We start from the raw sequence: 13,096 nt of genomic DNA, 5'->3' as shown, positions 1-13,096 counted from the left end.
AAGGGACGGTGGTCATTTCTGCATCCTTCACGGCCTTGCCTGGTGATTTAGTTGTTTTCTCCCTTTCCCCCCTTTTTCTTTCCGCGTTGCCCGAGGCGCTGGGACAGAGAGAACGGTCGCTCCGGGCAGGGCCGCAGGGGTGGGCGGGCGGAGGAGCCGGTGGCAGGGCCGCGAGGACGCCGGCACCTCCGGGAGCGGCAGGCAGAGGGCGCGCCGGCACCGGGATTGGCTGCGGCTGCGGCTGCGGCCGCGGCTGCGGCCACGGCTGGAGAGCGGACCCCGGGACTGGGGACGCGCACGTGGCGCCCGCGGCGCGTGCGGGCACGAGGGCTGGCTAGGGCGCAGCGTCCCGGCTAAAAATACGCGCCGCCCGGGTCGGGGGGTGAGGGCGGCGCTCTGGAGGAGCGACTTCTGCAGCCGCATTAGTCCGGGAGGGGCACTGCAGCTTGGGGCGAGCACCCGGGCTCCCTTGAAACCTGGGGCAAGCCTCGCGCCGGGACCTCAGTCTTCCCATCTGCGGAATGGGGACACGTCCTTACCTCCCTGCAGTTCAGCCTCGCGGGGCGGGGGCAGGGGGGACAGAACAAACGGGCAGGTGCAAGAGACACTCAGATCTTCAAGCACGCCAGCAGAAAAATGAAGGATGATGTGCTAGTGAGGTCATCCTGAGAATCACGGAGGCGCGTTCTAGGTGGAGGAAAGTGCCCGTGCAAAGGCCGAGAGGCCGCAGAGCCTGGCCGGTTGGGGGAAAGGAAGAAGGCGGGCGGAGCGGCCCGGGAGCTGGACGGGGCGACCGGGGCGCGCGGGACCCCGAAACGGGGGGTCCGCGGGGAGGCTGGGGGGCGGGGGTTCGAGGGAACGTCCTGCCTCGGGCGAGGTCAAAACAGCCTTGACCAGGGTGTTGGCCGCACGGATAAACGGAGTTGTGCATTTTGTTCTAGGAATTCTACCTCAAAAGCAAAAGTGAGCTGAGAAAGTCGTCCTTCTACGGCGCGGGCGGGTACGCGGCTTGGAGCATGCGGAGCATCCCCGGGGAGTGGCGGTGTGCGAGCACCGGCAGTCTCGAGGGCGGAGGGGAACGGTGCCGCCCACAGCCCGAGCGGAGGCTGACGGCGCCGGCCCCCCACCCGGGTCGTCAGGGGCAACCCTGGAGCTGCGCCCCCGCCCCGCCCTGCGCGTAGAGGCCAGGTGGCGGTTGGGGCGCGACCAGCCCGTTTGATTTCCCGCGGCCGGTGGAGAGGGGCGGAGGGGGAGGGGAAAGGGGCCGTCGGCCAATAGGCTGGGCTGGCGGCGGTCATGTGACGGCCGCGGGGCGGGGCTCAGGTGTACTTACGGGGCGGTGAGACCTGGCCTCGGCCTCCGCGCGAAGTCCGGGAGGCGTGGCCGGCGTGCGGGCTGGGAGCTGCTCCTCTCCGATTGGCCTGTGGCCGGGAGGCGGGGCCTGCGCGCGCCGCAGCTGCGGGCTGCGATTGGCCTCGGTCCGGGGCCCGCTGCCGGCGTGCGGGCGAGGCTCGGGGCGCGAGGACCGAGCCGGGCGGCGGGTTCGCGAGCCGGGGGGAGGGGCCGGGGCGGTGGCGGCGGCGGAGGCGGAGGAGGTGGCGGCGGCGGGGGCCGGTACCGGACCCGGCGGGATGAGCGAGGCGGAGGCGGCAGCGGTGGCGACAGCGGCCCCCGCGGCGACGGTGCCCGCGACGGCGGCAGGGGTGGTAGCGGTGGTGGTACCGGTGCCCGCGGGGGAGCCACAGAAAGCAGGCGGCGGGGCGGGCGGCGGCGGGGTCGGAGCCGCCTCGGGCCCCGCTGCCGGGACCCCCTCGGCGCCGGGTCCCCGCACCCCTGGCAACCCGGCGACGGCAGCGTCAGGGACTCCCGCGCCCCCGGCCCGGAGTCAGGCGGACAAGCCGGTGCTGGGTGAGGGGCGGGCGCGTGCCAGAGCGGCTCTATGGGGTCGACGGGCTGGGGGAGGGGCATCGCGGAACCCACGCGGTCCCGAGAGCCGAAGGCCGGCCTGGCCCGAGGCTCAAAGGACTCGCTGGGCTGAGGGCAGCTGACCCAAGTGAGTTCGCCTGGTGGGAAATCCCGCCTCGCCTTCGCTGTTGGGAGGGCGTGGTGGGCAGGTCCTGCTGGGGCCTTGGGCACAGCCCCACGGCAGGAGACTCGGGCCTAGGGAAGCAGGTGCACTGGGAACCCTTACATTGGGAGGGCAGGACTTGGTGGGCCCGGTGAGTGCCCGGTTCTAGGTGAAGGGCCTAGATTTGTAGCCCACGATGAACGTGACTTAAAGTTGGAAGTGTCTTGAAAGCCTGAGCCCCGCTGTGTGGGCGCTTCCATTTGGTGGACCTGGGATCAGAAAGAATGCCTTGAAGCTACTGGGTGAAACCGGTGGCTTGAAGTGATGCTTAATAGGTAAAGGGAGGTAGATTGCATTTGGAGTGTCTCCAAACTGAGCCCAACTCCATCTCTTCCCCCCCATCTTACTGCCCCCACTGCATCCCTGCCTGGCAGCAATCCAAGTCCTGGGCACTGTCAAATGGTTCAACGTCCGGAATGGTTACGGATTCATCAACAGGTATCTGAGAAACCTGGGGAGGGGGTGGAAGGGGTGTCTTCCAAACTGGCCTGTGGGACTGGACACCCTCCCGACCTCCTCTCTCTCCCCCTGCTGAGGCACAGGGTTGCAACGTCCAGCTGATGCTGATTGAAAGGCTTTAGCCGCTGCGCAAATGCGGGCAAGATGAAGCTCCCGCGCTTCTGCTTCTCCGAGGGCAGGAGAGAGTTAATCTCGGAACTTAGCAAACCTGGCTCTGAGCGGCCCAGCTTGTCTGTCTCACCCTGTGGGTTTAGTTTGCTTGGCTTGGGGGCAGAATGTACCTGCTATCTGCGCCTCAGGGCTCGGGGCTGAAATCCTCACTCATTTCCTGTTTCGGGCAGCTGGAGGAGCACTCCCCTGACTCATCTCCCTTAGAGGGCTGCTGGCTCATTTGAATCCCCCCACCTGACCCTGGCAGGACGGAGGCTAAGGGGGGGCAGGCTGGGGAAGGAAGCCAGCCCCGGCAGAGGCTGCTGCCTTCCTTCAGCTGGACAGCCCCAACCCTGCCGCTACTGGGGAGAGGAGCCAGGTCTCCCCCAGTGGGCCCTTCCCCAGCCTGGGCACCCTGCCCAGCCCAGCCCTCCTGGGAGGCCCCAGTTCCCTCTTAGCAGGCTGACCTTTGTGCAGATCCAAGTGCTTTAGAGCGAGAACATTTGATCTAGGGAAGGGTCCCTCTCTAATTCTGGAAACCGAGGGCTCCTGGGAAGTTCTGAAGGAAAATCTCTCCATTCTCCCCTCCCAGCCATGGGGTGCTAGGATAAACTGGGGTAATAGGCAAGTCGTGATCGAGAATGGTGGAATATTATCTTCTTTCTCACCCTTGGTCCCTTGGTATATTGAGCGGGGTCCTGCCTCTGGGGTTCCCCTCTGGGCTGAGGGTGAGAACAAAGTCTTGGGGATGTTTCCAGCAGGTTCTAGACACATTGTCCCCTTCTCAAGCTCGTTCTACACCTCTCTCCTGTCCGCACTTTCTCCCTTCTTCTAGACTAGAAGGGAAGACATGGAGAGGAATTTTCCAGCCATGATAGGGGCTGGGGCAGGGGTGTTGGCCAGGGATAGTTACACTCAGCACTGCCAGGTTCTAAGGTGCCCTTGGGGCAGAGAGGTGAGTCCTCAGCAGGTAAAGCGCTGGCCCAGCGTCTTCAAGGTGACTTTGCCTTCTCCCCTCCGCCCTAAGGAAGCTCAGGGCTTTCACTGAGGTTTTCGCTATACTTCTCTTTATACCAACTTCTGGCTCTTGTCTCTGCCTGGGCCCCGTCTCCAGCCTCCCCCCCCCCACCCCCCGCCAGGAGCCAGGGGAGGCCAGTAAGGAGGGGCCTGCTGCTTTTAGGCTTGGGCAGCTGGGGAGGCCTCACCAAGGTCCCCCCTAACAACCCTTCCTGTTCTGCAGGAATGACACCAAGGAGGATGTCTTTGTTCACCAGGTAAGAGCTGGGGGGAGGAGAGTGGGGGAGAACCACCCTCTCTCGGAAGGCCTTTGCCATCAGCCTCGGCAGCAGCGACATGCGGCCTTTCCCCCGCTTCCCCCCCCACAACCGCGTGTCCGCCGGGCGATGGTCCCGCCTCCCCCTCGCCTCAGGTGCCCGTATCAGCCGCATTGGCCGCACGTGTGCCACGCTGTCTGCGTGAGAAGTGAGCTTGTTGCCCCCCGGCCCTGGAGTGCTCACGCCCTCTGTCAGGACCTGCTAACACGAGAACGAGGCCTAGGCCGTGTTCTGAGGGAGAGGGCGCAGGCTAGGGACGCGTGGGTGCATGGTTCTCAAAGCGTGGTCCCCGCGGCAGCAGCATCCCCTGCCCTGCCCACTCCGGCCCCACCCCAGAGCTGCCGAGGCAGTGAGGCTGGGGGAGGCCCGGGCCTCGAGCGAGCCTCGCAGGTGATGCCGCTGCCTCCGGCAGGAGCTCCCAGGCCAGCCCCGCAGAGCCGTCCGCCCACGCTGCCGCTTAGCGCGCCTCTGCGCTTGGGTCTGCTTGCAGGCCTGCTTGCGGCCTCCCCTTGGGAAGTCCCTGAGGGGTAAAGGGAGGAGGGAGAGCGTCCCAGGGACAGGCCGAGGGCACAGGCGCGGGGAGACGGCTGCTTTGGGCTGCTTTGCGGCTTCTCCCCCACTGAACTTGGCCTGCGGCCGCGCTCCACCCTCCGGCCGGGCCACACGGATGACTGACGGTGAACACAACGAAATGGGGGTGGCGCACCCAGCAGGGGTGAGGGAGACCCCGGGCTTGCCGCCCTCACCTTTCTCGTGGCCTTTCCCCTGCCAGACGGCCATTAAAAGGAACAACCCCAGGAAGTTCTTGCGCAGCGTCGGAGACGGGGAGACAGTGGAGTTCGATGTCGTGGAGGGAGAGAAGGTTCGCGCTGCTGCGGGGCAGGGGCGGCTGGGCTGGGGGAGGGAGGTCCCCATTTCTGCGGGCCAGTTAGCCCAGGCCAGGGGAACGGGGCCACGCTCTCCCGAGGAGCACTGCTCGGCCTTCGCCACTCTGGCGTCCTGCAGACGGCGTCCCTCTCGTCCCTTGACAACATCCGGGTTTCTTGGTCATGCACCGAGCCCTTCCAGTCTGTACTCCACGTGTCCTCAGTCCACCCTCCTCCTCCCCCACCTTCTCCCCCTGCAAGAGGCTCCAGTAGCAGCTACTCTGGAAGGGCAAGTTACAGAGGGGGCCCTCCCAGAAGGGTCCACACGCAGGCCCAGGCCCCTGGGGGAGCGCAGGAAACGCAGCAGTGGAGGAGCTGCAGCAAGCTGGGGGGGTTAGCTGGCAGAAGGGGAAGCAGGTTTGGGAACGTGGGGCATGCAGGCGGAGTGAGCTCACTGCCCCCCTCCCCCTCAGGGTGCGGAAGCCGCTAACGTAACCGGGCCCGGCGGCGTGCCGGTGAAGGGCAGCCGCTACGCCCCCAACCGACGCAGGTTCCGTAGGTTCACCCCCCGGCCTCGTCCAGCTGCCCCGCCACCCATGGTGGCACAGGCGCCATCAGGTGGGACGGAAGCGGGCAGCGAAGGGGAGCGAGCCGAGGACTCTGGGCAGAGGCCCAGGCGGCGGCGCCCACCTCCCTTCTTCTACCGACGGCGCTTTGTGCGAGGCCCAAGGCCGCCCAACCAGCAGCAGCCTATAGAGGTGGGGGTCCTAGGCTCGTGGAAGCTGCTGCCACATCCTGGGAAGGGAGGGGGCGCCGGTGAGGACAGAGTTCTCCAAGTCTCCGGAGGAAGTGGAGGAAGGCTGGGAAGGGCCCCCAATGCTGGGGTCCTGGGCGGCAGGTGGTCCCCGCGCTCCCCCAGGCCTTTGTGTGTTCCTAGGGCACCGACGGGGTAGAGCCCAAAGAGACAGCCCCATTGGAGGGGGACCAACAGGGAGACGAGCGCGTCCCCCCTCCCAGATTCCGGCCTCGGTACCGAAGGTAAAACTCCCTTTCTGGGGCTGTCTTCCCCTTACTGTCCAGTATTGGGGGGGGAGGGGAAGAGTGAGTCTAAGAGGAGCCTGAGGCTAGTGACAAGGGGGGCAGGGCAGCTGAGTGATGCCCAGAGCTGTGGGAAACAGGCTGGACCCTCTCTGCTGGGGGAGCCCTGGGAGGGAGGGAGACGGAACACACAGGCTCCCTGCCCCCTCCAGGGTCCCCCACTTGTCTCCCCAGGCCTTTCCGCCCCAGGCCACCCCAGCAGCCTACCACAGAAGGTGGGGATGGAGAGACCAAGCCCAGCCAAGGCCCCACTGATGGTTCCCGGCCTGAGCCCCAGCGCCCACGAAACCGCCCGTACTTCCAGCGGCGGCGGCAGCAGCCCCCCGGACCCAGGCAGCTCACAGCCCCGGAGGTGAGGACATGGGCTGCTTGGTGGGGGGCAAGGGGGGTAAGAGAAAAGGCCCCAGCCTGTTTCCCTTTCCTTCCCTGCTCGCCCCCCACCCAACACCAGGGAGCTCGGGCTGCTGGGTCCACGACCTCCAGCAGGTGCCCCCCCCACCCCAGACTCCTCTCTAGCTCTGCTTGGAGCCTCAGCCCCCGCTGGTGGGAGGAATGGGAAGGAAAAAGGTGTAAGAACGTTAGAGTTGGGGGGCTCTCAAGAATGAGAGGGTTTCATATGACCACCCCTGTTCTCTCCAGACCTCGGCCCCCATCAACAGTGGGGACCCCCCCACCACCATACTGGAGTGACTCCAACACGAAGGACCCCCAGAGCTACCATCTGGTGAGCGGCTGCGCCCGTGGGCAGTCCGGGAGGGGGAGCGCTGGGGCCTGAGGACGGGTCGCCGGTCACGATTTGTCCCTGTCTTTCTCTCACACAGGTTATCTGCCAGTTTTTCCAACTGCCCTGTACCCCACCCAGCACCCCCTCCCCCCTTCCCATAATTCATGACATCAAAACACCGGCTTTCCCCTTTTCCTTGAGACTCAGGAGGCCCGAAGGAACAGCCTTTTGCTCTCCCTCTCCCCTACCAAGGGCTGAAGGAAGGGCTCCATCCTACTGTTCAGAGGCACCACCTCCCTCCCCTAAATCAGGCTGAGAAGGAACCAGCCAGCTCTTACCTCCTCCTGGTTGTTTTTCTTTCCCACCCCAGTTTATTTTTTGTCTCCCCTCTAGCCCCTACCTCTGAAGCCATTTTATGAACCGTCATGTACCACCTGAGCCTCCAGTAAAAACAAAAACAGGCTTTCCCCATGGTCTTGGTCTTGGTCTCGGCCTCTTTTTTGTGGAGAATGGCTGGGAACTCCCTGCCAAAGGGGGCGGCGGGGCATGTGGGGCAGGGCGGGGTCCTGAGCCCTCCTGCGCCTCTGGAGGTGCTTCCCCCTGTGAGACTCACCCTTCCCATCTGTAACTGGGCTGACCTCTCCCCTGCAGGAATGTTCTGGAAGTGCTGAGGGCAGCGGCTGCCATTGCGGCTACAACTCACTGAGCATTTACTGATCGTGAAAGCAATGACCAGGGCCGCCTGGCTGGCTCAGTGGGTAGAACGTGCCATTCTTGATCTTGGGGTCGTGCGTTCAGGCCCCACGTTCAGTGTAGGACTTAGTTTAAAAAAAAAAAAAAGGCAATGACTAGGAGCTTAAGTGGGGGCAGAATGACCACACCCAGAGGATCCTTGGGCCTCAAGCTAAGACAGGGTGGACAGAGGGACGCAGAGGGGGACAGGGAGCTGCAGTCCCTGTGCAGCCCATGCCCGGGTGCCTCCATGACAGGACGCGTGTTGCATATGGTAACTTTATGTACGGATCTATCTATCTATCTATCTATATATATATATACATTTAGTACAAGAGACCTTTGGTGTCTTGTCCCTATCCCTTTTGCAAACATATACAAAAATATCTGAAGGCTCCTCCCACCCCGTGTTTACAGGCAGCCTTTCAAACTCCTCTTTCCCTTAGTTGGTCAAAAGCTTGTGGGTAGAACAGCCTTGAGGAAGAGAGAGGAGGCAAGAGCAGCACCCCCCCCCGCCGGCAGCCTCGGGGAGCAGTCCCTCTCACCACGCATGGGCACGTGGCTCTCTTGCCCTGGAAGTTTGAGCGAGAGAGCTGAGCCTGCCAGCAGAGGTGAGCTTAGGCCTTGGGAGGGTGCGTCCTCTGTCTGGGAGGGGTCAAGACAGGACCCCCTTCACCCAGAGTCTGTGTGGCAAGAATTCACAGAAAGTGCCAGCAAGTGGGAGGAGTCCGAGGTGGCAGGAGCTACTTTTCTTCTTCAATCCTGCTCCCTGCTTCCTTCCACCCACTAAGAAGTCAGCCCCAGGGCCTCTCCTCCCTGCACCCCCCCTTCTCTAGCAAGGAGCGAGAGTATTTGGAACGGAGGCTGGGTGGGGGTGGGGCGGGCTCCGGAGGAGGGAGGGGATGAGCTGGGAGAATGGCCCACCCTGATGGCCACAGCCTAACCACGACACATAAATAATCCAAGAGTCACACGAGGGGAATGAGGGGTGCTCGGAGCACCCTTCCCTCCAGCTTCCCGATTCTGCCAGGACGCAGGGGCTTCACCCTGGAAGCAACGGGGAAGAGAGGGCCAAAGTGCTACAGAGGAGACGAGGGGTCTCCAGGGGGGCACGAGCACGGCCCTCCCGCCCCTGCCCGGCCCCTCAGTCGTTCTCGTCGGGCCCCAAGTACTCGAGTTCTGTGCTGGGTTTCACCTCCTGCTCTAAGAGAGAGGGCGTCCGGCGGAAGTCGGCCGAGATCTGGTCGAACGTCCGGCCTCGGGTTTCAGGCACTCTTAAGAAGGTGAAGATGAAAAAGCCCAGCAGGAGGACGGCGAACAGAAGGAAGACGTAGGGCCCCATAGCCTCCTGGGACAGATGGAGAAAGAGGTGTTGGGGGGGCTGGGTGGTCTCGGGCAGCCGGGCACTAACGGCCCTGGCAGGTGCTCCTTGGCCGGGCAAGGGAAGCGACTGGGAATGAGCCAAGAAAGGATCGTCTGGGCCCCACCTCCCGTCCTCCGTCTCCCCCTTGCCCGTCCGCAGTGCAGTCGCGCTGCTCAGAGCGGATTCCCAACCACCCGCAGTAGGGACGCGAAGTTCGTCGTTTCACTCTAAGAAAGCCAGGCCACAGCTGGTTTCAAAGGCACCTCTGCCGTTAGCCCACGTACTTCGGCTCCCTTCATTCCTTCGATTGTGGCCGAGCAGGCGGTTTTCAGGGCCCACGTGGTCCACCAAAGTGATCCCCAGACAGCCAAGTGGGCTGGCTGTGACGTGCCCCCCTCTGGCCTACAGGGTGGGAGCCGGGGACGAGACGCGGGCACCTACCGCGACATACTGGAAACCCATGCCGATGATGAAGTTGCACGTCCAGTTGGAGAAGCCAGCCACGGCCATGGCCGCTGGGCGGGGGCCCTGGCCGAACAGCTCGGCCACGATGAACCAGGGGATGGGGCCAGGGCCAATCTCAAAGAACGCCACGAAGCCGAAGATGGCCACGATGGAGACGTAGCTCATGGCGGGGACGCGCTCCTGTGGCCGGCGAGGAGAGACGGGAGTTCAGGTCGTGCAGAGAACTGAAACGCGCTCCTCCCAGCAGCTCACGGAGGAGCCTGGCAGCCCAGGTCAGGCTGGCTGCCCTATTCCTGCCCTGCTCGGGGCACAGGGGAGGTGAATGCCCTCTCGGCTGGTAAGCGGCCCACTCTCTCTTGGTCCTAAAGCGGGTCCCGAGGAATGATTGTGCCTGAGGCTGGACAGGGGCTCTCCTTCCTGGCCGCCAGCCTTGGGCTTGAGCTTCCTCCCAGAGGAAGGGAGGGGTCCCTTGGGAGCACACGGGTGGCCCCGGGGATCAAAGGCCTATGTCGAGGAGTGGTCCTGCATGGGCACAGAGCCTCCGGGCCGGGGGGGCTCCCACGGGCCGGGCCGCGGCTCCCTTCCCAGTCCCCAGGCCTCACCAGCAGAAGCAGAGCTATGGTCATCAAGATGGCACAGCCACACATTCCCGCCAGGCCCAGGAGGTGCAGCGTCCGGCGCCCAGCCCGCTCGACCAGGAACACCTGCCGCGAGAGTCAGGGCTTGGCAGGGGGCGCCTGCGGCACAGGACGGGGGAGGCACTGGGGGGCTGGGGCGGGGGGGGGGACGCGAAGCCAACGGTGGGCGCCAGCAGTTACCGAGACCAAGGTGAAGACCGTGTTGACCACTCCAGCTCCTATGGTGGCGTAGGCCGGCTGCCCTACCCCCGCTGTCTCGAAGATGCTGGTTGAATAATAGAAAACCTACAACGGGAGGAGCAGGAAAGGGGCTGGCAGGCACGTCCCTCCCTCCCTGGCAGCCACAGCCCGCTGGACTGACCCCACGTCTGAACACGGGGGAGGGGGGGGCTAGCGGCTCCCTCGGCCCTGCCCCACCCGAGGCCGCCACGCACGTACAGCGTTGATGCCGGACAGCTGCTGGCTCAGCTGCAGCACGACGGCGACGACCAGGGGCTGCCGGTACGTGCGGCTGCCCAGGAGCTGCAGCAGGGACAGCGGCCGCTCCCGCTCCAGATTCCGCTTCTCCTCCTTCAGCTCGGCCAGCGCGCCAGACACATCAGCCCAGCCAGTCAGGCGCTTCAGACCTGGAGGTGACGAGGGTCAGGCCGGAGAGGCGGGGGAGGGGGGCCGGCAGGACAGGTGCTAGCAAGGTGGGGGCGGGGGAAGCTTACTCTTTCTGGCGGGCCCCTCCAGGTTCCGGATGATGTAGAGGTAGCGGGGGCTTTCTGGGCAGAAGGGCAGCAGGATCAGCTGCAGGAGAGCGGGCAGGACGGTGATGCCCAGGAGCAGGGGCCAGAGGGTGGCCGTGCCCAGCATGGACTCCAAGCCCAGCACCTGCGGGAGCAGGGCGGGAAGGAAGGGGGGCAGGCCGTTCAGCGCAGAGCCCCACTCAACCCCCTGCCTAGCCACCCGTAAGGCCAGGCCCAGTCACCTGGGCGATCAGAATGCCAGTGACGATGGCCAGTTGGTTGAGTGTCCCCAAGGCGCCCCGCAGGTGAGTGGGGGCGATCTCCCCCACGTACATGGGCACCAGCCCCGACGTGAGCCCTGGGCGGAGGGAAGAAGAGAGGGCTGAGGGCACAGGGCCCCTCCCACCCCCAAACTCAGGGCTGGTGGAGGAGAGCAGGGCGCTGGGCAGGGCCATGGTGCCCGTCGCTGGTACCTGAGTAGGCGCCTATGAGGAACCGTCCCAGAATGAGCATTTCGTAGGACGCAGCAGCGTTGGCCAGGCCCATGAGGGCGCCCCCCAGCACCGCCAGGATGTTGTTGACCAGCATTGCCCTCTTCCTGGCAGGCAAAGAGTGGGGCCGAGAGTTAGGGTGCCATGCGGGGGCCGCCTTCCTGCCCCCCCCCACGCTGGCCAGCCAGCCCCATACCTTCCCAGCCACTGAGAGATGACGCCAATGAGGAAGGAGGAGATCATGCCGCCCACAGAAAAGATGGCCACAGAGAGGGCCCAGAGGGTGGTGAGGGTGCCTGGTGGGATGGAGCCGGGTCCCTCAGGCCCCTGCCTCCCCAGCCACGTCTCATTGTAGCTCCGTTCGATCACCTGGGTGGGGGGTGGGGGAGACAGTGGAGGAGTGACCGCCTGCAGAGACTTCCCCCTCCGCTCTCCTCTGCTGTCCCTGTCCCTTGCCCTCCTTGTTCGGACAGCCCACTCTGCCCGCAGCAGGCCCCTCACCTTCTGCGGGGCATTGATGACCCCAATGTTGTAGCCAAACTGCAGGGAGCCAAGCACAGCAGAGAAGACAGCGAGGACCAGGGTCCCAGTGACTCGCTGCTGAGGGAGTTCCCCGTCCTGGGGAGGCAGAAGCAGAGAGGAGGTCACATGGAATCATGATTTCTTTCCTTCGGCCAGGGGCCTGGGCCCAGCCGGAGCCTGAAGATGCTGGGTTCCATCCAACATGTTGGGTGAGGGAAACTGGGCCATATTAGGAATCGAGCGAAGATCTCAGTGTAAACAGGAGCAGGAAGAAGCCACAGTAACCGGGCACAGAGGAGAAACTGGGTGTTTGAGTCCAGCAAGCTGAGAAATGTTTGAGGATCTCAGCCTCACCATTTCTTGGTGACCTTGGGACAGGCTTAGGCCTTAAGACTTGATTCAGATTTGTGTGACCTTGGGCAAGTCACTTCCCAGCTCTGAAGCTAGGTTTCCTCTGGGGTAGGGGCGATAGGAGTGATGTTGCCTCCTTTGCCTACCTGTCCCTGAAAGCGAGAAAATCAAAATCAAATGCTAAGGGGATTCCTGACAGTGCTGGATTTATAAACCGCCAAGTGTCTTATCATCGGCCTCTGTCCTCTTTCCTCCCCTCTGGGGGTGCTCTCAGCGGGTTCCTGGAGGCCCCCAACACGCTCTAGAAGGGCGATTCCAAAAAGGACATCGCGGTCATTCCTCCCCGCATATGGCCCTTGGGGTGGCCTTCTCTGTCTCCGCCCCGGCCTTCCCTCCCCCTCTAGGCTCCCCTGCAGGGCGGCGGGGGGCCGTGCCCGGCTTCTGCCTAGGAGAGCCCTGCCCAGGGGATGGGGGCGGGAAGGTGGTGCGAGGGGCGGTGGCGGCCGCTTGCTGGCGGCACAGACTGTCTCCAAGCGGAAACCTGAGCTGGGGGAGGGGGGGCTGACACTCCTCAGCCCCTCCACCAACCGTGCGGCCAAAGGAAAGTTCAGCGTCCTGGAGGACGGCCAGAAGTGGGGGTGGGGGGCCCACGAGAGCCTCCGCTCCTCGAAAAACTTCCCGCGAGCCGGGACACACGGACAGCTCCAGGGGGGCAAGACTCGCCTGGATCTGCTTTCTTGGGCTGGATCGGGGGCAGGATGTCCCCCAGATCCGGGCGCGCCCCGCCGCGCCCTGGAGAAAGGGGCGAACCCTAGACTCGAGAAATCCCGGGGTGGCCCGTGCCCCCGAACGGTCCCCCCAGACCCACTCAGCCTCTTGGAAGGATTGGAATCCCACAGTCACGGGTTGTCCAGCCCGGGTATAAATAGCCAGGCCCCCTGCTCCCCCACCCCCTGCGCCTGCGCAGGGTCCGCCCCCTAGCTGACCCCAACCGCGACCCCGGCCCGAGAGAAGCGGGCCCTGTGCCCCCGTCCCGCCCCCACA

At 64.5% G+C, this 13,096-nt stretch overlaps 2 protein-coding genes across 2 annotated transcripts in view; one reads left to right on the top strand and one right to left on the bottom strand.

Annotated features, from left to right (window-relative positions):
* The first annotated feature begins 1,631 nt into the window (after positions 1–1,631).
* YBX2 (Y-box binding protein 2) lies at positions 1,632–7,230 on the top strand. Its single transcript, XM_040629936.1, has 9 exons — positions 1,632–1,908; positions 2,503–2,566; positions 3,978–4,011; positions 4,844–4,933; positions 5,411–5,695; positions 5,875–5,975; positions 6,210–6,387; positions 6,675–6,759; positions 6,857–7,230. Exons 1-8 carry the CDS (start codon positions 1,632–1,634, stop codon positions 6,723–6,725), a joined length of 1,080 nt encoding a protein of 359 aa, XP_040485870.1. The 3' UTR covers positions 6,726–6,759; positions 6,857–7,230.
* Positions 7,231–8,470: 1,240 nt separating this feature from the next.
* Positions 8,471–13,096, bottom strand: part of SLC2A4 (solute carrier family 2 member 4) — a 6,437-nt gene continuing 1,811 nt past the window's right edge. Inside the window, exons 3-11 of the mRNA XM_040629937.1 lie at positions 11,376–11,548; positions 11,162–11,286; positions 10,931–11,046; positions 10,671–10,833; positions 10,396–10,583; positions 10,138–10,242; positions 9,922–10,023; positions 9,296–9,499; positions 8,471–8,839 (exon numbers count right to left, since the gene is read on the bottom strand). Coding sequence (XP_040485871.1) covers positions 8,636–8,839; positions 9,296–9,499; positions 9,922–10,023; positions 10,138–10,242; positions 10,396–10,583; positions 10,671–10,833; positions 10,931–11,046; positions 11,162–11,286; positions 11,376–11,548 — 1,380 coding nt within the window. The 3' untranslated portion in view covers positions 8,471–8,635. The remainder of the gene's footprint in view (positions 8,840–9,295; positions 9,500–9,921; positions 10,024–10,137; positions 10,243–10,395; positions 10,584–10,670; positions 10,834–10,930; positions 11,047–11,161; positions 11,287–11,375; positions 11,549–13,096) is intronic.

Source organism: Ursus maritimus, unplaced genomic scaffold (assembly GCF_017311325.1).
Source record: "Ursus maritimus isolate PB19 unplaced genomic scaffold, ASM1731132v1 scaffold_14, whole genome shotgun sequence".
NCBI classification, from domain to species: domain Eukaryota; kingdom Metazoa; phylum Chordata; class Mammalia; order Carnivora; family Ursidae; genus Ursus; species Ursus maritimus.
Note: the sequence above shows the minus strand (reverse complement) of the source record. Positions and strands in the feature narration are given on the sequence as shown.

What these genes read in the sequence shown, in the direction of transcription:
- YBX2 (XM_040629936.1), top strand. Translation starts at nt 1,632, where the DNA reads ATGAGCGAGGCGGAGGCGGCAGCGGTGGCGACAGCGGCCCCCGCGGCG. An exon ending in AGGATGTCTTTGTTCACCAG is followed by an intron (nt 4,012 to 4,843) that starts GTAAGAGCTGGG and finishes TTCCCCTGCCAG; the next exon opens with ACGGCCATTAAAAGGAACAA. An exon ending in GGCAGCTCACAGCCCCGGAG is followed by an intron (nt 6,388 to 6,674) that starts GTGAGGACATGG and finishes TGTTCTCTCCAG; the next exon opens with ACCTCGGCCCCCATCAACAG.